This window comes from Scatophagus argus, chromosome 17, assembly GCF_020382885.2.
Source record: "Scatophagus argus isolate fScaArg1 chromosome 17, fScaArg1.pri, whole genome shotgun sequence".
In the NCBI taxonomy this organism is placed as follows: Eukaryota; Metazoa; Chordata; class Actinopteri; family Scatophagidae; genus Scatophagus; species Scatophagus argus.
This window is the reverse complement of record NC_058509.1, coordinates 4896052-4919270: the sequence shown is the minus strand read 5'-3', so window position 1 is coordinate 4919270 and position 23219 is coordinate 4896052. Positions and strand designations below refer to the sequence as shown.

At 41.6% G+C, this 23219-nt stretch overlaps 3 protein-coding genes and 1 long non-coding RNA gene across 5 annotated transcripts; 2 read left to right on the top strand and 2 right to left on the bottom strand.

Annotated features, from left to right (window-relative positions):
* Positions 1-2823, bottom strand: LOC124074750. The gene is made up of 3 exons (XR_006845910.1): positions 2144-2823; positions 1526-1615; positions 1-269 (listed from the first exon to the last, which is right to left on the bottom strand). It is a non-coding gene; the product is annotated as an uncharacterized LOC124074750 (long non-coding RNA).
* A 33-nt stretch (positions 2824-2856) lies between these two features.
* LOC124074748 (cilia- and flagella-associated protein 69-like) lies at positions 2857-11399 on the bottom strand. Of its 2 annotated transcripts, none has more exons than XM_046417978.1 (23): positions 10964-11399; positions 10741-10800; positions 10588-10653; positions 10107-10216; positions 9947-10023; positions 9291-9461; positions 8639-8791; positions 8190-8367; positions 7824-7935; positions 7637-7685; positions 7407-7528; positions 7088-7319; positions 6593-6757; positions 6394-6509; positions 6140-6258; positions 5858-5939; positions 5412-5604; positions 5114-5251; positions 4874-4950; positions 4371-4568; positions 3996-4082; positions 3797-3880; positions 2857-3432 (listed from the first exon to the last, which is right to left on the bottom strand). In XM_046417978.1, exons 1-23 carry the CDS (start codon positions 11051-11053, stop codon positions 3268-3270), a joined length of 2844 nt encoding a protein of 947 aa, XP_046273934.1. In that variant the 5' UTR covers positions 11054-11399; the 3' UTR covers positions 2857-3267. The 2 variants fall into 2 exon arrangements, with proteins under 2 accessions (XP_046273934.1, XP_046273935.1); XM_046417979.1 differs by having other exon boundaries at positions 9363-9461.
* Positions 11400-11475: 76 nt separating this feature from the next.
* LOC124074749 (lysine-specific histone demethylase 1B) lies at positions 11476-19281 on the top strand. Its single transcript, XM_046417980.1, has 21 exons — positions 11476-11646; positions 11945-12087; positions 12863-12984; positions 13072-13161; positions 13305-13416; positions 13517-13630; positions 13727-13765; positions 13941-14133; positions 14306-14490; positions 14585-14755; positions 14883-14957; positions 15047-15181; positions 15342-15513; positions 15643-15770; positions 15940-16071; positions 16165-16239; positions 16403-16519; positions 16645-16770; positions 16998-17120; positions 17529-17681; positions 18114-19281. The coding sequence occupies exons 1-21, from the start codon at positions 11631-11633 to the stop codon at positions 18195-18197; spliced, it is 2505 nt and encodes an 834-aa protein (XP_046273936.1). The 5' UTR covers positions 11476-11630; the 3' UTR covers positions 18198-19281.
* Positions 19282-19563: 282 nt separating this feature from the next.
* LOC124075055 (nucleolin 2-like) lies at positions 19564-23182 on the top strand. Its single transcript, XM_046418431.1, has 10 exons — positions 19564-19721; positions 20696-20836; positions 20924-21043; positions 21131-21253; positions 21346-21498; positions 21587-21733; positions 21832-21969; positions 22060-22203; positions 22407-22550; positions 22635-23182. Exons 1-10 carry the CDS (start codon positions 19670-19672, stop codon positions 22703-22705), a joined length of 1233 nt encoding a protein of 410 aa, XP_046274387.1. The 5' UTR covers positions 19564-19669; the 3' UTR covers positions 22706-23182.
* Positions 23183-23219: the final 37 nt, after the last annotated feature.

Here is a 23219-nt window from a genome sequence, read left to right as displayed (position 1 = left end):
CAAACTCTCTCAACGTCCTCCATTATAAACCTTCTCCGACATACACGAACAAACAGTCTGCCACGCAAACCCCAACACAGAGACGTCCTGACGGGCGGTCTGAGTATTTCTCACTGATTTCAGGCGTTTGGATGTTTCAGCTGGACCCTCTCGGTCATCTGCCTGGTGCTGTACAGAGACACTCCCATCCCCACAGTGGCCATCGTCATGGCGATGGGGTCGATGAGGCTGCTCTGTGGTTGCATGCGGACCTCACCTGAGACCTGCCTCTGCAGACAGGATGAACAGACAGACACCAGTGTTTGTTAGTTAGTTAGAGAGCAGTTTCACATTAAAGCCACAGTGTGTGCAGTTTTACGTGATTGTGGAGGTTTTCATGGCATTCTGAGGACATTGTTTGTTGATTAATGTGACAGCTGTGGTGCAGTAGGCAGGTCCACTGCTTTGCTCCAGGTGGCTCCAACTAGCTGATTGGATGGACCGACACAAAATGGGTAAATTTTCCTCTCAGGTTTACCTTAAGTCACCTAATGTTTACATTCCCATCAGTCTCAGCTACACTTTGTGTTTAATGTTGATTAACGAATGTAAACAAGCTAACATGCTAATCCACAGAAGTATCATAATGTTTCTGCAGATGTCCAGATCACACAGCAAGCTTTTAGAGGTGGTAGAGTTTAAAAGTGTATGACCTTGGCTCCCTCTTATGGTAGAATCAGAAAAGACAACAGTGGATGCTCATGTGTGAAGCCTCTCACGCAAAACGAGCTGTGAGTCTGAAGAGAACAGATTATGTAATGTAACCTCTTGAGATTAGCTGTCCCCCGTCGCTTTACAACATTTACATTAAAGATTAAAAGCCTTCTTTGATATCACTCATTGATTTGTGGACTATTTTGAAGCCTTGAGTCTGACATTAAGGCCGTTGCCATTCTTGGTTTTTAAAGAGCCAGCTTTGACCTCATTTTGTATGAGAAGGTGAAGTTGGGGAGGATCTTTGCTACTCCTCCATCCTGATATGTCCTGAATCACAACCCAAGGACACATAGAGGAAGCGCTCTCACAATCACAAGGTAGACACGCCCGAAAGCATCGTGTTTTGTGGTGTATTTCACTCTAAATAGGACCATAACTTACTAAATGAACATCATGCTGTATTGAAGAAGACTTGGGACTTGAGACTGAGAACATAAACTCATTAGGAAATTATTTAAATTATTTAATAAATCAACCGAGAAGTAGAAGCATTTTCTTATATGATTACTTAAAATCAGAGGCCTGTTTGAAACCATTGGAGACGCCCCCTGCTGGCCATTCAAAATAACACAGGCTTACGGCACTTGTTCAAACTTATATGAACATTAACATCAAATTGATTTGTTTGTGCTCTCCAGAGTTATAATGTAATTGTCTTAATTTCAGAGATACAACATATTTCTTTGTGTGAAACTATACATTTTGGGAACAAAATGTCTCGAACAATGAAGACCATAAATAACATATTTGTCCTGCGAATGTGACCCACCTGCAGGAGACGAAAGTATCCCGGTGTCAGTCTTCCCAGTCTGATGATCATTTCTGCTGCTGGAGCTTCTCAGACGAGCCAACGACCTTCCTGCATGGGAGGAAAAACAATCATCACTCCACGGTCCACCCGTTAACAATGAATTGTAAGTTACTGTGATATCTGAGATCCACCAATATTCTTTACTTATGGCTTTTGTGACTTCACAGAACAAAACTGTCACCACACCTAAACATTTGGGAGCTTTGTTGCTGGAGTTAAATGTGGATTTTACTTTTAGAAAAGCAAGCCAATCTCACTTTTTCTTTTACAAGTAATACTTTCATCGTTACTGAAATATGACACACTTGAACTTTTACACATTGAATCTCCTGTCATCAGAAGAGCACCATGAAGGAGTCAAATGAGTCATTTATAACACAATTTTTAAGTCGTTTCCAAGCAAAACCGTTTTCCACCACTATTTGACTGACTATTTGAGTCTTTAAATGTGAGCATAAAACTCATAATACCTATAAATTAGTTTAAATCAATTCAAAAATCAAATAGTTCCTAACACGCCAGCAGTTTTTTTGGTAAAACAAAGCCTGTCTTGCGGTTTGAAGCACCTGCACTCACCCTCATCGACGGCTGCAGCAGTTCGACGCCCGCAGACGGCCCGGACGCGAAGCCCCTCAGCAGCCTGAACAAACAGTGGCAGACTATCGAACTGAAGAGGCTCCTGTGTGTCCCTGCCCTTTTGTGCAGTGTGAACATCCCAGTCTGACGGGCTCAACGGGCTCAGTTCGGCTCAATGCTCACACACACAAACACACACACTCGCGATCACACACTCACAGACCTGCATGAAAAGCCTCGGCCTGTCAGAGATGATTTGGTCATCCAGCCAGTAAAAATGGGTGAGAGCAGAGAAAGAAGAAGTGTTTCTGTGCAGCATGTTGCACGCTTGAGGGAACATGTGTGTTAATGTGCTGCAGTGACTTATGTAACCCCAAAATGCTATAGAGAAAATATTATTTAACAACTGCTCTAAGTCGACCTTCCAGGTGCTACAACTGCCAAACATGAGCTGTGGCCCTTTGACAGGAGAATTCACTTTTATTAGACATAATAAGATTTTATAAAATGTCTAAAGTAATTTAGTGCTTGTTATTTTGATGTTACATAAGGCCTTAGTTCCCATGATGCCACAGTGATTGTTCAGGTTCACTGTTCATGTTGCTCCATTGGTTATATAAACCAATAAAGAATTAATGCATAGAAACCATAGAAGCATATTTAAAGAGAGCATTTATAGTTTTAATGTTGTGGGCAAAAAAATCAAAAATTTTAATTACATTAAATTTCCGTCTGAAAAATATGCTACAGCTGTGTTATTTAGTGTATAAAGATGAATTTAAACAGCTGTACTGTGTCAGACATGTCGGGCCACAAAAGCCACTACAGTGTGCGTGTTTGTCTATGTAACAAGAGTGGAGGCAGACTAGACTACAAGGTGCTGATTGTGCTCATTATTTGACATCATGTCTGCATTTGCAGTCAAATAAAGCAGTTCAGTATCTACTGTCTCTGGGAAAGAACTGCCTTTTGTAAATAAACAATTATTTATAATAAACACGCTAACATGCTGCAAAGTTTGGTCTGCAGAATGGAACATGCACTATATATGCAATATATAATAAAATCTGTAAAGTACAATAAAAATGTAAAGGGCTTGTATTGAACCAGAATCTTTGTTGATGTCAGTCTTTTACAGATACAGTGCTGAAGTACTCTGGGTCCTGAGCTGTGGGTCCCACTTCGTCCTGACCTGCAGCCTTGATGGGAGCTCTGGCCAGCGTCAGCTTCACTCCTGCAGGCCCCTGACCGTCTGTCATCTCTACAGACATGACCTGCCCGACGAAATGCTGTAACACACAGAAACACACAGCATGTGTGATCATGCTGCTAATGTCAGACTCTCAGCAGATGCATCTGAACTGCAGAGGAAGAGGAAGAAGATAACCCTTATAACCAAATGACAGAGCAGTAGTATAACACTCGTTACCTCTCTGCTAGATGTTTCTGTTGCATCTCTAATTTGTAATGGCAATTTTCTATTTTCTCCGTTTTGTGCAAACAGAAACTTTAAATGAAGACAATAATTTCCTGTAATTCAGAGCTCTCTTGTAAGCTGCTGACACTGTGAGTTTTATTTCCTACAGCCAAATGATTCATAGTAAGCAGTCCGGTACTCTAAATAATTATGATTCCTGTGTATTAGTGAGAGACCTCTGCAGGATGAAGCGCAGCATCCTCAGGCTTTGGTTTGGGTCTGGATGATTCAGTGTACCTCTCCCTCTGTGCTTTTACTTCCTGTACAAAAAAAGTCACAAAAGTACTGTAGTTAAGACTAAAATGACAAATTATCCAAACTGCTTATTCGTTATGATGACTTGAAGTCATATCTGCAGATGACAAGGAGAAAAACCTTCAGGATCTCATAGTTTGAGGTCTTGGAAACATAACTGTCCCACGACTTGGCTGTGAGCTCCTGTTGCTTCAGACGAGATTGAATCTGCAATGAAAGGACACACACACAAAAACTGCAAATTATCAAAACAAGACGCCTGAAATGTCTACGTTGATCAGATCAAGTCAAACAGGTTTCAGTGAACAGTGAGATAAATGTGCCAGATGTTTTTTATGCTTTTTTAGTAAATGAGAAAAACAGCGGAGACACTAGAAAAGTATTCTGGGTTTTAAGCCAAAGAAAATCTTCTGCTGACATTCCAAGACTTTCTTGATGCTTTCTTCTCTTTATGACTTTGATTCACGTGTGACTGCTGAATTTAACTATTGGCACCTCTGTGTACATGAGCTTCTCCTCGTTGACTTCCTCTTCCTCCTGTTGCTCCAGGATGCTGTTTTGTTCTGCGGCGACCCTCCTCGCTGTGTCCTCGGCAACCTTACAGATAGTGCTCAGAGCCTCCTCATCGGGGGTGACTGGCCTCACGCCGTCCAGCCTCAGCTCCCTGCTGATCTCTTCCCACACCTCACCGACCTGCAGCACCACGACAGACACCTCAGGTTTCACTTTCACATGTGTGCAGGACAGATGTTGAAAATTTTAGAGTTTAAATATAAAACCAGGAACATTTTGGTCTCATGTTTGGCATTAAATTACTTTTCAGCTCCTTGAGCAAAAATCAAAGCTTATGTGCTGAGAATTTCAATTTGATTTAAATGTCTCTCAAATTATTCCACAGGTGTAAAAATGACAAAATGAAAGATGAAGGCTGGTGCTGGTGCAACTAATTTCATATGCAGCAGTGGCATTTTTCTTGTGTTAATAAACAGCAGTTCTACCTTGAAATCCAAATATCTCCTCACGATGCTCAAGGTCACATAATGTTTTGTTGATAATCCAGGGAGGTCTTGAAAACCTGCAAATGTTGACAAATAATTATTTTTTTAAAGATTCTTAATGATGTGATATTGCCATGTTATGTGCTAAAAAGAGAATTATCTATTGATGAATTGTTTAAATGAACTACATTACATCTGCAGCAGTTTGAACCTGTTCTAATTCTGTAATAACTTCCTTACCAAGTTTGCAGAAGATGGAGTAAATCTTTGCCCGCAGGTTCTCTGATAGCTCCAGCACTGCTGCACTCGGTACGTCGGCAGGAAACGACAGCTGGATGTCCTCCTGCTGGTAAAGACTGAGGATGGGCCTCTGGGGATCTTGAGGCCGAACATATAAAGGCAGAAAATAAGAGGGGCAGATGTTTAAATAATAGAGTCTGACTGCCATATTTCATGGATGTCAACGCGTGTTAATGTCTTTTCACGCAGGAAAAGTTTATCACTCAGTGTTGTTTAAAGTCTAAAGTTGCAAACCCACCTGCGATCCCTCCGTGTTTGGTTCGGCTGACTTTCAGATCCTCTTCCTCCTCCCTCCACAGCTGCAGCAGGAGTCTGGGAGCCGTCAGACCGCCTTCGTCCCTCCAGCTCCGGATGCGAGACAGAGTGTTCGGGTTGTCGCATAAGTCCAGTAAGGTGGCGAGGATGCTGCTGTGTACACATCTGGGGCTTGACTGGTAGAGAGAGACAGAGAGACACCCAAACAGTTTCAGGTCAGTACAGTGAGGTGCATATGGACACACAAACACAACAACAACAACAGTTATTTGTTTGGTACTTTGAGCATCCTGAGCGAAGTGCCTTTTAGTTCCATTACATCTGAGAGAAGCCAGACTCCTCAACACTCTGCAACTCACACCAAAACAATGTGGACGGATTTTTAGATGTTGGGATGAACTTTCCACAGGGACGCAATCAACGACTTACATTTAGTAAGTCCAACAGAAGAAACACTCCCTCCTTAGCCAAAAAGTAATCTTCTGTGGTGTAGCAGCCCACAATGCAGGACCTGATGGGACACATGCAAAACATCTTAAGTGTGGGAAGTCAATGAAGGCTTTCCTTCTTATTCTTTCTCCCAATGGCCCACAAGTTAATTTTACTGTACTTATAGTTAGCGACTTTATTTGTCTTTTTCAATATAAAACAGAGACTTTAACAGACTATATCATCAGTTATCACAGTGGGCTGAGGTTTAGCTGAACTGACCACACACAGTCCACTGTGGAGAGGATGAGCTTGTTGTGTCCCAGTCCGCTGTAGAACTTCCTGGAGCCTTTCTTCAGGAAGTGAACTGCCATCTCGACCCCCTCTGATCCAAACAGTTCCTGTGGTGCAACATAACAAGACTGTTAGCGTGGAAATAATGTATGTTGTTACCGAGCTGTAAGTGAAAAATTTCTGGCTGACACGTGTAAACATAAAGAGGAGTTAGAAGGTAAATCTCAAAATCTCAGCTTTACCTTTCGGTGCATGTCGCTTTCACACAGCAGTGAAAGTATCACTTGAATGTCTGACTTTATCTCCATGGAAACAACATCCTCCTCATCGGGACTCGCTTCCAACTGCATCAGAATCCCTGAGAAAACACAACAGGTGTGTCTGGATTGAGCAAGTTCATCAAAACAAATATTGCCTAAGTCCAGCCTTAATTTAATTCACCTAAAAGCTGGCTGATGGTTCCTTGATCACAAAGGTCCTGGTTGACCGAGTCTTCACCAGAAGACGTCACAGATCTCAGCGCTCTGATACAATACTGCAGCTGAGCCTTTGTACTGCCTCTCCCCCCTGTGCCTTCTAAGCTGTGGTCCTCACCAAAGTGAGCATCTGGGAGAAAGGAGAAAAATTAAGACATTGTTGAGAATTAGACGAGGCTAAATTACAAAAGATAAAATTCAGTGAAGAAGACAAAAGTCTCTCTTTATATATGTAGCTGTAGCCAGGAGAGAGGGACTGCTGTGCATGCCGCAAACCTTGCGTTTTTTGGCTAAATTAAGTGCTTGTTTGAACTGACAACTGCTGGTACAAACAGTGAGGACACAATCTGACAGAACAGAAGAAAGTTGGTTGGCGTTTGATCTCCTACCTTTCAGACACAGGACAGGATCTCTTTAGTCTCTAGTTTGTTTCTCGTGTTTTGCTTTGCTGCATCCTCACCTTGTCTGACGCACCAGTCCAGCAGGAGCAGCAGGCATGTGTTTCCCTGACATGACATGTAGTCATTCAACATGAGCGGTGCAACAGTGGCCAGAGTGGCGAGCGCCAGCAGCTGGAGCTCCTCCTGCTGGATGGACGACCAGCGGCGTGAACCGGACCGCCGCGCTGACGAGGCAGCAGGAGGCTTCATGAGCGCAAGTAGAGCCGACAAAACTCTTTCTTCTTTATATATCTAAGAGAGGAAAACATGTAGGCAACATGTGGTTTAAAACATCACATTTATTTCAACAGTTACTCAGAAACTGATTGTGTGACTGACCTGCAGGGCAGCCAAGTCCCTTGACATTAAAACCAACAGATTCAACAGCAACTTCTTCATTTTCAGGTCTTCGTTGTTAAAGCTGAGTTTGAGGTTGCGCACCAAAGGGTTGTGACTTTTCACTGAAACATAAATGCAGCAACTGTTTTATCATAAAAGGTGCTACTGTACTCATGAATAATTCAAATGTAAAAATGAAACTAGAATTTGAAGGGAAAGGTTGGTCTCACGTTCTGGAAATGTGGCGAGAACAACAAGCTCTTTGGCAAATAAACTCTCCTGAAAATTAGAAAGGTGATGTAAATCAAATTGTGGTGGCACATTTTATACGCCTTCTAAACATACTGGGCAGTCATATGACTAAAAATATCAGCTGCAGTGTGCTTCCATCATCAGGTTACCAATTATTGTACTCACAATAAGCAGAGAGTTGAGATTTTCAGCGATGAGAGATGTGATCACAAGCAGGTCATTCGTGATGTGGAGGTCACAATGTTGGAAACTCTGAAAAAACGCATCTTTCAGAGACCTAAGATTTAAATGAAGAAAAAGTAAGATATCTAAATGCTCTTAGTGGAGAATGAGAGCTCAAAAGTATTCAGCCTTTAAACATTTTTTTTAGAGAATTAAAGATATTCTTCCTATTGATCTTGCAGTTTATACATTTCAGAAAGAATAAATTAGATTTTTAGATTTCAAGCAACTTCAGGACTTATTTTAATGAATAAAAGGTTATAAAAGCGGATGTTGTCATTCCATATTAAACCCACAGCGGACACGTACACGACACACTCCATGCTGCTGAGCTGAGCAGTGACCTCCTCCCTGCTGCCCCTTTCCAGCAGGTTCCAGAGGATCTCGGAGGAGCGTAACAGGACCTGACCGGACGGGTCAGGCTCGTTCATGTGGAGACAGACCGTCTCTGCTCCTCGTGCATTCAGTATTAATGCACAGTTCATATCTGTGGTTAAACGGAAAAAAAAAATTCGTTTGAAGAGATGTGATTAATGATAAAGCAACTCATTGACCCGCTGACATTGACACAAGGACACTTAAATCACATTTTTGATTGTTCGTCTGATTGTTATTTTGGAATGAGCTGATTTATGCTCTTGAGAACTGGCTACTTTATCTAATGAAGGAGGCCATTTGTCAGATTGACAGGTCTGACAGATCTCCTCTGCCACACTCGCAGTGGATTCAGAGTGAAAAAAATAAAACCATTTGCTGACCAGAGGAGCTGGAGAGGAGCTGAAGCGTCTGCAGGAGCTGCAGCTTGATGGCGGGTTGGTTCTCCAGAGCGGCCATGGAGAGGAGCAACGTCTGAGCCAAATCACTGCGGTCCAGCAGCTGCAGCCTGTAGCCTGGAGGGGTTGGCTGGAGCCCTGCAGAAACAGATTTTAAAAAAGTCAACAATAATTAATTAAAAAATAATTTTAAAAAAAACACCTCTGGATACAAATTATAACCTTCAAGAAATAAATTAAAGAGAAGATGAAAATTATAAGCACGAAAACAGAAAAATAAGGAAAGAAAGAGGAAATGTTAATAGGAAACTATTGGAACAAGATCAAAACCAATGATAAAAGTGTTATAACCATAAATTAGGACACAACAGATAGCAAATATATAGTGAACAAAATGAATTTCAGGAAGCAGTGCAAGTATCTGTATCTGTTAAAAATATTTTTAAAATATATTAGTCCAACTTTATTTATGTTTTACAGTTGAACAGGCATTAGCCGTTACAGGTTCATGATATCAGTCTTGTGATGTACCAGTAGGACTTTAAAAAAATAAAAAGAAAGAACCAGAAAAACAGAAAGAAAAGGGAAGAAACAAAAGCACAAGCATGCAACAACAGAAGCCATGAGAGAGCCTCACTCAGTGAAAGTCTAGCAAATCGGTTGTCAGAGTGGAAAGTCCGAGGATTTGGCTTGGAGAGATGGTCCGTACCATCGAGCAGCTGTTTAGGTGCCACACAGCTGTAGAATGATTTCACACACTCAACTATCTGCTGTCTCACGTCGGCATCTGAGACCCTCATCAGACACCCTGCCGACACAAACACATCTGTCAGAGTCACTCATCATCGTCGTCACTCCTGTCTGAAGGATCGGCGTCCTTCTTTAGAGCATCGCAACAACAAACTGTAAAATCTGAAACCAAAATTAAAAAGGATCATTTGAAATTTGTTGGAACATAATGTGAACCTTCACGGTCAGGTTATCATCTTGCTGCTGTCTTTTTAAATATCATGATGCTGATGTCCTTCCACCTCCCCATCATCACCCAGTCTTCACAGATTCACCAGCTTCATCATTTCATTTCAGCCTCATCAGCCACCACCACAACCACCAGTGGACTCCATGGGCGGATTCATCTTTCTGCTGCTTGGGCCCCCCGATCACAAAATCTCCCTGTCGAGTCTATGCACCAAAGACTTTCTTCACCTAATTCATGTGTCTCCTCTGCATGAAATATTAACAGTAATAAAGGAGAAGTGGCTTGCAAAACTATGAAAATTGGGATTATTGTACCCAGGTGAGAGAAGAACTCTATGACGTCCTGAGCGTAGTTCAGCTCATCAGATGCTTTCTCCTTCAGGAAGGGAAGCCTGAAACGATCAAGGCAACATGTTGATGTCCAGGCGATGACATGAGATATATCGTGCAGGTTTGAGATATTTCAGTTCCGTACCTGCAAAGTTGAAGTGCCTCACACAAAATGGGCACATATTCAGGGTGATCCTTCACTTTCTCAGCACAGACGTTGAGTATTTTGGAGATGCCAGTCAGCTCCTTCAAGAGCTTGCAATAATTTAGGAAGTTTTAACATTTTGGCAAAGTGTTTACTAAGACAGAAATGAATCCCAGGGAGGGCAGGGAAGTGATGAGGCAAAGAGTCATCGTGACTGAGGTTATTTCTGAGCAGAGAAAATGCTGACAGACACAGCGATGCAGCGGTAAATTAGAGCCTTGGGAACAAAGCCTGACTCTGTGTTCAGGTTGCATGAGAGAAAATCTATTTCCATCACAGCCCAGGAGACAGTAATGGGGAAATCTGACAATTTGCTGCAGAGTGTGACACCTTAGAGAGATATATTTTGGAAAAGATAGCACACTTCTTAGGAAAAGAAGTTTGTGTTGTGAAGACTAAATCCAGATATGAAAAAGGATACAAAGCCAATTTGGCTTCTCTTCAGTAGTTTCTTCAGCACAAAAAGGTGTCTCTCCTTCAGGTGAGCCTTTCGTAAAAACAGAATGTACGGTGTGATTACATACAACGGACCTCAAAACACAAAAAAGACTGACGACGGTCAAGTTTAACTTACTGTCAAAGGATCCTCGAGAAGACGAATCACCTTACTGAGTTCAAGACTTTTAGCGCTGACCTGTTGCAGAATTACAGTTCAGCTCAAATTTTTACATGTTTGCAGTTAAAGTTCTCAGGATGATAATATATCACGGGTCTCATCATCACAATATTAATGACAAGTATACACGCACTGATAAAAACCATACAGAAACCTTCTGTAAACCTTCTCATACTCATACCTTCTGAGTATGCTGGTTCTCATCTGGTGCTCTTGGTCTGATTACAGGGATGTCCGGTTTTCTTCTGTGCACAACTTTGCCTAAATCCATTTGCAAATTTTGAGAAACTTCTTCCCTTAACTTCTTACTTTAGCAAAGGAGAGCATTGTGGGTTCATTTGAATTTAGCATAATAAAACGCTTTGGCTGATTTAACGTCCGATAAGGTTAAAAGAGGTCACTAAAAGAATTTTAAAGAATTTTCTACAGTTTCGAACATTATAAATAAGTTCAGTTTTATTTTCTAACGTCCTTCTTTGTTTGGTAATAACGACGATCTAACACTAACTCCAATTCTCGTGACAAAACTCCGGGAAAAATCGACTGAAAATAAAGTGAGACATCCAACATCTCCTTCTTTGCTCCTTTTTGTTTCCCTGAGTCTGGCAGCGTACCACAGTTGCTATGGTTACCGTAGTACCTTAGTACGGCAAGCAGCGGAGCCCAAACTAATCCTAAACGGAACGCCCATTTCCTCTTTAAAACAGGAAGTGGTATTCTGGCAACAACAGCGCATTGATTTCCCCCCACAACAATAAGAGGGAAACGTATACAACAATTACAAAGTGTCTCAGGGAGTCACATAAACGTCAGTCAGTCCCGGCTTTGAAGAAATATCGCTGTCAGTCATGCTGTCGGATGCAGGTAGATGACATAACTCGCCGCTGCTGCTTGCTACATGCTAAATGTGACAGACCGACGTTGTGTAGTTGGTTTAAAGAGCTTGCTAATGTGTACATCTGTCAGCCCCATTGCTGTGGCTGCTATTTAATCCCGTGTTTGATTCACTTTGGCCGATTCGTAATTAATTCCGTTCATAGGGAACATCCAACACTGGGTATCTGTTAAAAAGAGCCTGATTCGTTACAACAAAGGCCTCGTTTGAGCTCACCTGTGGTATAGTGTCTACCGTTAAATGTTTTTTGTTGTCACTAATGTTTAGACTATTCTGGGAACGCCTCTGGTGCTCGGCGAGCCAAGAAGAGGAGCGCCGGGGAGTCACCGGGGGACGGCCAGACTCTGCGCTCCTCTGGAAGACACATCAATGTTCGGGTGAAGCGCACCAACAACCCTCCACCTGGACAGGTGAAGTGCAGCGTGCATGTTCATTCTCCAGCTGTCTGTCCAACACAACCGTGTCTCACGTGTGTTTACTCTTCTTCATCCTCAGCCCTCATCTTCGCAGGAGGTCCTCCATGATCCTGTGCCTGTACTTTAATTCACACCTGAACGATAATTAGTTTTTCAGTAAATATTTGAGAGTGTAAAAGAAAATCCAATGATGATATATAATAGTCGACATTTTTTGGGCGTGCCAGGTTTTAGCTGTTTGATTGACAGGAAATGTGGGGAGAGAAAGGGTGGTGACTGTGGTTTACAATTTATGGCCGTGCAGTACGTATTTTAACCGTAAGGTCGCAGACATGCCTCAGTGTTCCTGTTTTAAACATAAACATAAGCCCATAACGTAAGAAAAAATTCTATACGTTAGTTTTTTAAATGATTGTGACCAAGATATGTAGTGAGGAGTGGAAGAGACTTCTGTATGATTGAATTGTTGTGTTTAATGAATTTATATAAAATGTGAAATAAGTGGTCCTAGAATAGAACCCTGTGGGACACCTGAGCCACAGAAACACGACTCTTCATTGAATCTTAATAGATTTCGGACATTTCAAAAGAATTTGATTATCACCAGTATTGAAAGCCTTTGATGAATCAGTGAAAAGGGTAACACAGTCCTGCTTGTTATCTAATGCGCTAAGAATGTAATTCACGAGTTTTAGTGCTGCGGTCGAAGTACGAGCAAATCAAGCCGAACTGAGCTCAGTGATGACTTTCTCTGCGCTCTCTCGTCTAGAGCAAAAGAAAGGCCACAGACACCGAGGAGGAAGACGACCAATCTGAGAAGAAGTACAGAAAGTGTGAGAAGGCTGGATGCTCTGCCACATACCCAGTTTGTTTTGCGAGTGCATCTGAAAGGTAGCTTGTGTCTTGGTGTGTTGGCTTCTCTCAGCCGCTCTCACATGTACACAGTATTTTGAATGAGTGGTCATCGTTTCTTCTCAGGTGTGCTAAAAATGGATACACATCTCGCTGGTATCATCTGTCATGTGGTGAGCATTTTTGCAACGAATGTTTTGATCACTACTACAGAAGGTAATGTTGACAGAACGAATACTCGCATAACATTAATAAAGAACTGTTTTTTTCACTTTATTATGAACAGACATGTTTCATTGTTATTTACACAGTGACATTTAAAGACCATGAGATTGAGGTTATTTTTTTTTCACTTGCAGTCACAAAGATGGCTATGAGACCTTTGCTTCATGGAAGAAAGTGTGGACTAGTAATGGGAAAAGTGAGCCCAGCCTTAAGGCCTTCATGGCAGATCAGCAGCTACCATTTTGGGTAAACGCAGACAGTTTTCCTGGTTCCTGTTAAAAAACTGAACGTGGTTATTCTCCTTGTCACAAACACAGTCATGTTCATTGTGTTGTGTTCCTTTCAGGTTCAATGTACTAAACCTGACTGTAGGAAGTGGCGTCAGCTGACTAAGGAGATTCAACTCACTGCTTCCCTAGCAGCAACATACCGCTGTGGAATGAAGTTCAACAACATTAAAGTAAACAGGAAATAGCGAAAGATTCAGCCAGCCCTTCACAAGTGACTTAATTACAATTTTTTTTTGGTGATGATAATTTTGTGTCTTTGCCTGCAGAGTGAGGGACCGGACCAGTGCTCCCAGCCAGAGGACTTGGTAAGCTGGCTATGTGTGTTACAAGATCTGTTACTGAATCCCAGCAATTATCACAAAATGAAATGTATTAGTCAGCCCTGCTTTAATTTCCAAAAAAGATACATTCAGCATGTGTGCATAAAAGACATGAAGACAGTTTGCATCCTCTTTAATGTCATACCTTTCATTCTCACAGAGAGTGGCTGAGGTGAGCGACAGCTGGTGGCATTCAATGTTGATTTTGCCGCCGCTGTTCAAAGAGAGTCCCGCCAGCCCTTTCCTTTCCGCCTACTACCCCGACTGCGTGGGGATGAGTCCCTCAGGCTCCCCGAGCAGCATGTCTCTGACTGAGTTGAGGGCAGATCACTGCAGAGCTGTCCAGCCACAAAGTAAGTCTGTGAGTGTGAGAGGCAGCCATTGTTTACTGCATGGTGACAAATAATTGCTCTTCGTACAGATGGATGTGGGACTAAGTGGAGATGCTTGGTCAGGCTGCCATGCAGAGACATAATTCTTAACTATATATTAACGTGGTGTAGTAAACATGATTGTACCCCTCAGTTCCAGGCCTGTGTCCGTACTTCCAGCCCTTCTACCAGCCCAATGAGTGTGGAAAGGCTCTGTGCGTGCGGCCTGATATGATGGAGCTGGATGAGCTTTATGAGTTCCCAGAATTTTCCCGCGATCCCACCATGTATTTGGCTTTGCGTAACCTTATTCTGGCCTCCTGGAACAGGAATTGCAAGGTACACAAGAGCCATCTGCTAACAGTGACTGCATGATTTTTCATGTTTTGAAAACTATCAAAGCAATGACCAGTTTTTTCATGTTTTTCTAAAGGAGGTGCTGACTCCCCAGAAATGCGCGCTCAACATCATAGTGCGGGGGTTGGTGCGTGTGCGCTGCGTGCAGGAGATGGAGCGGGTGCTCCACTTCATGACCAGGAAGGGCCTCATCAACACCGGCGTGCTGGCAGTGAAACGGCCTCTGCTCCCTGAAAGATACTGCGCTGTGAGCGTCCTCACCTTTACTTAATCATGACACAACAGAACACATACCATTCCAATGTTTTTTTTCCCCCTCCGTCATTTATGTGGTTAAGGCTTACAGTACCTCCTATGTTTGATCTCTTTTGCAGAAGAATGTTATCATCATCGGCGCCGGAGCTTCAGGGTTGGCTGCTGCGCGACAGCTGCAAAACTTTGGCACTCAGGTAGTTCTGAGCTTCGGCACCCTCTGTTTTACCTTGTTAGCCGGTCACAGTGCTGTTCCTTTACACTCTTTACTTTCACTGGTTTACAGGTGGTGGTGCTTGAGGCGAGGGAGAGAATTGGCGGTCGTGTGTGGGATGATGCCTCCCTGGGTGTCACTGTAGGGCGAGGAGCTCAAATCGTCAATGGCTGTGTCAACAACCCCATCGCCCTGATGTGTGAACAGGTAATTAATCATAAAAAAGTCTGGAAAGAAATAATTTATTGTATTTCTGCTATGCATTAAACCTGGTTTGAAGTCTTAAAATTGTACACAGTCGTCTCCTTCTGATGTGACTCTGGGATTTGTGGTGCATCTAATTTCACTCCTCACTGTACTGTTGCAGATGGGAATCAGGATGCACAAGCTGGGGGAGCGATGCGACCTCTTTCAGGAGGGGGGGCAGGTCACTGACCCCGCCATCGACAAGCGCATGGACTTCCACTTCAACGCCATCCTGGACGTGGTGTCAGAATGGAGGAAGGACAAGTCTCAGAACCAGGACACACCGCTGAGAGGTGCTGTTGAATTGTTATCATGTGTTACTCAACAACATGAGTTACTAAGTAAAAGTGTATATATGAAAACAGTACGGTCTGTTTTTGGACATATTTGACTTTTTAGTTATAAACAATTTATCTCTACAGAAAAAATCCAAGAGGTGAAGAAGAACTTTCTCCAGGAGTCTGGAATCCAGTTCAGCGAGTTGGAAGAGAAGGTGCTTCAGTTTCACCTCAGCAACCTGGAGTTCGCCTGTGGAAGCACATTAGACCAGGTCTGAAAAAGTCCCACATTGATGGAGATTTTTCAGTTGACTCTGTGCCCATTTTGAGTGTCTGTATGATGGATTATAGAGTCAGAAACTTAAAGGGACCTCGGACGTGTCTGCAGTCTGCATAGTCTGAAGGGAGAAAGTTCTCAGGTGTACTTTTTTTTGTTTGTAGGTATCAGCAAGATCCTGGGACCACAATGAGTTTTTTGCCCAGTTCTCAGGAGACCACACTTTACTCACAAAGGGCTACTCTGTGTTACTCCACAAACTGGGCGAGGGCCTCGACATCCACACAAAGTGCCCGGTTTGTAATCCAACTGCTGCTTTTTTTCTTGTTACACTGTGTTAGATATAAAAAAAAGAAACAGGTGTACAAACAGGTGCTTTTCATTTCTAGGTTCAGGCCATCGATTACTCAGGTGATATTGTCAAAGTTACCTCCTCCAACGGGTCCCAGTGGACAGCACAGAAGGTAAAGACATGTTAATAAATGTCCTAAAGTGAGTATAATATGCTGTATAATACCTGTCATTATTTTAAGACTTTATAATTTAAAATAATGTTGGATGCATTCTCTGCTGATTGTTATGTCATATCACTGAGGTTTTTTTTATTTACAACTTTTCTCTCCTCAGGTTCTTGTTACAGTCCCATTGACGTTACTTCAGAAGAACTTGATTCAGTTCAACCCTCCGCTTCCTGAAAGGAAACTGAAAGCAATCCACAGTCTGGGAGCTGGTATCATAGAGAAGGTAGGATAATAACTGCTCGTGTGTAAATATTGTTTGTAATGAAGTACATGCCACAAGGCAGATTTGTATCAATAACTGCAAGTGTCCTGCTGATTTAGATGCTAACATTTTATGTCTTCTTACAGATTGCTCTTCAGTTCCCCTACAGATTCTGGGACAACAAAATCCAAGGGGCGGACTACTTTGGTCACATACCGCCAAGTCCTGACAAGAGAGGCATGTTCAGTGTCTTCTATGACATGGAGCCACAGGTTTGGTTTCTCTCATTTTTATCCCACGCAGTAAGACAGCGACTAACCACTCAAAATGTCTGAATATCAAATAATCTCCAGTGTCACAAATGACTTGTCCCTTCAAGACAGAACAGGTTTTAACCGCTGGTGTTAGACTGCAGGCCCAGGGTTTTGAAGAGGAGAAGATATGGAGACGTTGACAGACAGCGGGACGCAGTAAAATAATGTGTCGTCTTTGTGCGTAGGGGAAGCAGGCTGTCCTCATGTCTGTTATCACTGGGGATGCAGTACCTGCCGTCCGGGACATGGAGGACAAACAGGTGGTGGATGAGTGCATGAAGGTTCTGCGTGAACTCTTCAAAGAACAGGTATTTCTGTTCACCTCAGTCACGTTCTGCTGAAGCGTGAACCAGCACTTTGGTCTGACATTTCTTTTGGAGTGTTGCTTGCACTTTTATTCAGGACAGCTGATGATTAGCAAGACCAGCAAAGAAATGGAAATGGAAATATCAATAAGGCATTTCATTAACAAATCCCTGATTGTACAATAAAAATGACAATAAATACATTTGTTTCCAACTTAATTTATCTATGGACTAAATTACAAAACAGTTCATTATTTTATTAAATTATTTTCAAATCACATATTAATTTGTCAAATTAGGATAAATACACTGAACTTTGCAGCTTTGCACACATTTTTTTCAGATTAATTTGTTCGTTTTGTATATTTCTCATTACTACTGTTATCATTTCCCGTCTGTCTTCCCTGATAGGAGGTCCCAGAGCCTCTGAATTTCTTTGTCACCCATTGGAGCAAAGACATGTGGTCCCAGATGTCCTACAGCTTTGTGAAGACAGGTGGAAGCGGGGAAGCCTACGACATCCTCGCTGAAGACGTCCAAGGAAAAGTGTTCTTTGCCGGGGAGGTAACGCTAACTTTAACCAAGGCAAAGACTGTGTATTAGCGAGTCTTTGTTGCTTCATTATTGCAGGATCTTTCTGTAGAAAGATAGATGGATACTTTATTCATCCCCAAGGGAAATTCGCAGATAAGTTAGTAAGTAAGTAAGGCTGCAGATATAAAAACTGCTGGCCCCAGTTTGTTTGCAGGCTGATTTTGAAAGGTTGCTGATTCTTAAATATTGCACATTTAAGTCAACGTCTACTTATTGTAGTAGCTGATACACACTCTGAATAAATGAATGATATGAATGATAATGATGAAAAAAAAACAAGTACATGGACCATGAATTAACATTCCTTTGTCAAAATGAAACCTGTGATGTCAGATATTTTAACTTTCTAACAGATTTGTCCTGTTTTTTCACTGATTTGCCGTTGTTTACTTTTCTTACCAGGCCACCAACAGACATTTCCCACAAACTGTGACGGGAGCTTACCTGAGTGGGGTCAGGGAGGCCAGCAAGATGACTGCTATGTAAACTCTACCACTTCCAGAGCACTCAAAAACACCAGCATGGAGACACGGGTTGCACTGAGCAACACAACGTTTAACGGCTCGGACTGTGTTCATTAAATTGCTCCACTTAAAAAGATGTTTCGTCGTGCTGTGCTGTGATGTCGTCTGATCAACAAGATGCTGTTAGTCGCTCACAAATGAGTGCTTTTTGTTTATCACAAATCAAGCTGGCAGATCATTTGTTGGCAACAAGATGCAAAATTATAAATAGGAAGGCATGAATAATGGCTAATCCCCGTGCAGCACTGCCGGGGCCCGCTGTGTCGGAAAGCAGGATGATGTTATCTTTAATTTGAGTTTAGTGAGTGGTGTATGTAGCACTTCTGTGATGAAATGGTCAGAAAATTACATTTTTTTGAGCGATTTGGGCGAATGAAACACTGGTAAACTCTCAGTCGTCTTTATCATGAATCCAAATGAATAAGATTTAATTTCTAAGGATCATGTTTCGAGAGGTTCTATTGTTGTGATGTTTAAACAGTATTTTATTTGAGAGTCACTTACCAATATTTCGTACAGCTGTGGTGAATTTGCATGGTCTTGTATGTGATTCACGCGTTGGCACGAATGGTGAAGAGAAGTGGATGAACGTTAGCTGTATAGTAGGAGTAATTATGTGATTCAAAACGGTTTGATTTACAAAGAAAAGAAACGAATCCTTCACCTGTATGACAAGTTTAATCCCCGTAAGACCGAGCGTGATCAGATTGTCCCCTTACTGTCTCAGGGATGTGATCAAGACAAAACCACCTCGTAGAAAATCATGAACAATTCTGAAGATGTTGGGAAAACAATAACGCAACCAACCAAAGGAGGAAATAATCTTCAGTTCCTGGACAACTAAGTTCCTGAAGTTTGGGGTTGGGGAACAGCACAACAATGTCCTCACTTTGTTTGATTAATGTTGACTAATGTAGCTTTACGTTTAGGTCTTCATATGTTTGTTTGGATCAGTACATCTACATGATCATTTCCTGTTTGTCCGTCATTACAGTGCTTGAATATTTATCTTGTATGTGTTTAATAAACTGAGCTTTCAACTGCCATAGTGGGTTAATATTTGGCTATGTTGTCTTCGATTCTCCTTTAATACATTACAGAATGCTGTGCTGACTAAGTGTATCACTACAGACATCAGTACAGACAGTATTTTCTGGTTTTATTTTTGTCAAAATGTTTAAAAAAATGTATATATTTTTATGCCTGAACATTATTAAAAATATCCCGACTGAGGCAGTCATAATTCATGCACGACAGGGCTACAATATGAACTGAAACTGCTCCTTCAGAACGGTGGAGGGCAGCATTACGCTGCTGAGCGTACAGCCTGCCGGAAATGTATTCGAAGAAGAAGAAGAGAAAGGAAGCGAACAGAGCAAGAAGACCAACTTGGCGCTTTTTGGATGAAGAATATAATTAATACTGAGCAACAAAATGGACTGCAGCTCAGCTGGCGTGCCCACTGATGTGGCCCAAGGCTCTGCAGGTAGTTAGATTAACAATGGTATTTTGTCATTTTAGCCAAGGATACAGACATTAAACAACGTTGTAGCTAAATGCTAAGTTAGCTTACAACTTCAAAATAAAATGCATTGACATCACTGTTGCTAGCGTCTTTTTAAAAAAGGTGAAGATGGGAGTTTACACTGGACAAACACAGTGACACGAGCTTGTTAGCACCACAGCAACATCAGCTTTATAAACACACATGGTACTGCTAGTACCAGTAATGTGGGAAGTAATACAAGGATAAGTATTCACGCTACTCAAGTACTGTACACAAGTACAATTTTGTCGTACTATTTTATACCAGTATTTCCTTTTCCATTAGTGTTACTCTTTACTTCACCAACATTACATTTCACACGGACATTTTGTGCTTTTTACTCCTCTACATTCATCTGACATGTATAATAATGTGTGGCTGTCTACACAAAAGTTATATCAGTCAGCATAACAACATAAAAAATTCTTGCTTTTTAATGCCTCAGTAGTAATCCAATAACCAATACCACATTCAGCACATCTCTGTGAAAGGTATCAGTATACATAATGCTTTACGTTTATGCTTAACCACTCCTAAACTTTACCTTAAGTACATTTCTGACTACAGGACTTATATCAAAGTATATTTACACTGTCGTAACACTACTCAAATATTTGAATACATCTTCTATGACAGGTGGTAACAGAGAAGATAATTTTATATATTCTTAAGGTGAATTTTCATGAGTCAAACAAGTTTAATGACATGTATTTCTGTAACATCTCTGAGTCAACTGTTTTGACTTGCCTCCAAATACTGGGAAATAGTTACAGAAAAGTTGGTAAAATCATGATATGCAAACAAGTAAAAAGGTAGTTGATTGGATCCAAATGTTGAAATTGTTGAATTTTAATGCCGATTCTACCACATCAAGTTTGCAATATATTTGTTCCACTGTGTCTCTGACTGGTCAGGCAATGACAGCTCCAGCTCTGAAGATTTTGTACCTCTCTCGAAACTCCTGGCGGACCCACGTCATGAGCGGAAACAGTCACCTGAGAACAGACGCAGCCTAATCCTCAGCTCCAGCATTAAATCAAAAAAGGACAGAAGTGGTCGGTAAAAACTTTACATGTTGTGACCTTTGATGGCAGAAGGTATAAAGTGTTGTGTGTTCATATCTTCTCTTGCTGTAACTTCAGATGACTCCTCAGATGACGAACCTTTGATAAAGATGAAAACAGCTTCTGCACCAGCTGAGAAGCCAGTGACTAAAGACAACACTCCAACCAGCTCTAATGGCACAAACAACAAGAAAGCAGGTTACTAAACAATATGTCTTCAGCTGTATTTCTGATTTGTGTCTGGAGTGAAAGACTTTTAAATGTTTTTTTTAATGTAACTTTCAGATTTAAATACAGATGAGAGCTCTGACAAAGAGCCTGTCATAAAAATTGCCAAAATGTCGTCCAAAGCCTTGAAGAAGCCCTCCTCAGTGCCTCCAAAAACAACTGTCAATACAAAGAAGAAAGGTAAAATAATTTTCTCTCCATGGACCTGCAGCGTCAACAGAAAGTTGCTGTACTTTGTAGCAGATACTTATTGACTTATTTTTCCTGCGCAGAATCCCTGGAGGACGAAGACAGTTCTGATGATGAGCCTCTGAGTGAACTTGCCAAGAAACTTCATTCCAAACGTCAGAAAAAGGAATCTGTCGTGACACCTAGAAAAGCAACCCCAGTTATGAAATCGAAAAGGAACGCAGCAAGGAAAACGGGTAGGTGTTACAACGTAGAGATCAGCTCATCTAAAATGACTTTCCCGTAGCACTGGTACCAAAAATAAACATGTTCTGTTTGCTCTAGTTAAATATGCAGAGTCTTCCAGTGAGGACTCGGAGGATGAACCACTGGCAACAATGAAGATGAAGCTGACAAAGGCTCCTAAAGAGAAAAAGACTTCAGCAAACAGCAAGAAAACTAAACCAAAACTTAAAGGCAGATCACTAAAAGGTAGGCAGTGCTTTCATTAGACTGGCCAGAGGGAATGTATTCACTTCATATCACAAGTAGCTCAGGGGCTTTGATTTTAAAAGACTCTTCATCCTCAGACAGGAGCTCGAATGATGATGATGACGATGATGATGATGATGTGTCTGTGGTGAATCTTACTGCCAAGAGGAAACAAGTGAAGAAAAACACAAAGATGACAGCAGTATCACAAGTCAGTACGTCAGGAAAAAGACAAGGTACAGTAATTAGTAATGATTACATGGACAAAATGTCATATAATGATACATGATTTAAATCTTTGCTGCTATGGCTGCTTTTTTCATCAGGACTTTGTGATGAAAGCTCAGAAGATGAACCTTTGATTAATCTTGTGAAAAGGAACCGCACAGACAAACAAACCAAAAGGAAGGTTTCAGGTCAGAAGAAAAGGAACATGACTACCAAAAAGCCAAGAAAGAGGCTCGTGGCAGGTAAAGACTGTGGCCCAGACAGACTGTGGCCAGGAGAGGTGACAAAAATAAAAATGATAACCATAACACCAACAGACCAGTTCTAGGGGCTAAATAATGTTATCACAAAACCTTTCATTGGATAAAGAAATGTACAGCAAAACATTATGAAGAACATTTCTCAATCATTAATGCCCTTTATGTTTTTATTAACACTTTTTCAGGGTCATCATGCAACAGTTCAGATGACGAGCCCTTAATCAAGGCAGCTAAACACCTACAAGTGACCAAAACCCTGAGAATAATACTGACGAGGTGTGATGGTGAAGGGACTGGAGCAACACGAAGCCTGAACAGAAGCAGTGCAGGTACTGATTACAAAACCAAGTGATTACTGGTGGGTGATAGAACCTCAAAATACGCAATAACATTACACTTACTCTCCAAAACAGACGCAACAATCGCTGACAAGACCTTGACCGAGGTTTCTGAGTGCTCAGAGGAATCGTCAGAAGAAGAATAAGCAGATGAAACAAAGCTGCGACAGTATTGAAAATGTCTTATCGTTGTTTCCGTTCACCTTCTGGACCGGGACCTTCAGACCACCCAGTGGCTCCAGGTTTAAAGGACTATCAAAAGTGTAAACTCCTCAGAGAGACAACTCCTGATAATTACATTTGGTGTACATGTAAAGTGCATTTTATGTACATGACATAGATGTTAATTTAAAGTGTTAGTATTCTTGCTCCTGTTTGGGGTCAAATTTTGTAGGCTCCTGAAAGATTTTATGCAGTCTTTGATGTTATTTTCCTCTTTGTGCCCATTATTTGCATTGGCCGCCTCTTCTGTTTTTATTGTTTGTTTGTTTTTAAAAAGAGAATTCAACACTCATCGATATTACACTGAAATTACATTTGTGCTTTTATATTAACTGCACACACAGCATGCGGCAGTGAAAACATGTTGTGTTGGATTAGATGCTGTCAAATTCACTATGAAGTTAATTTCCAGCCAGTGTTTTTTTCATCTGATCTGTC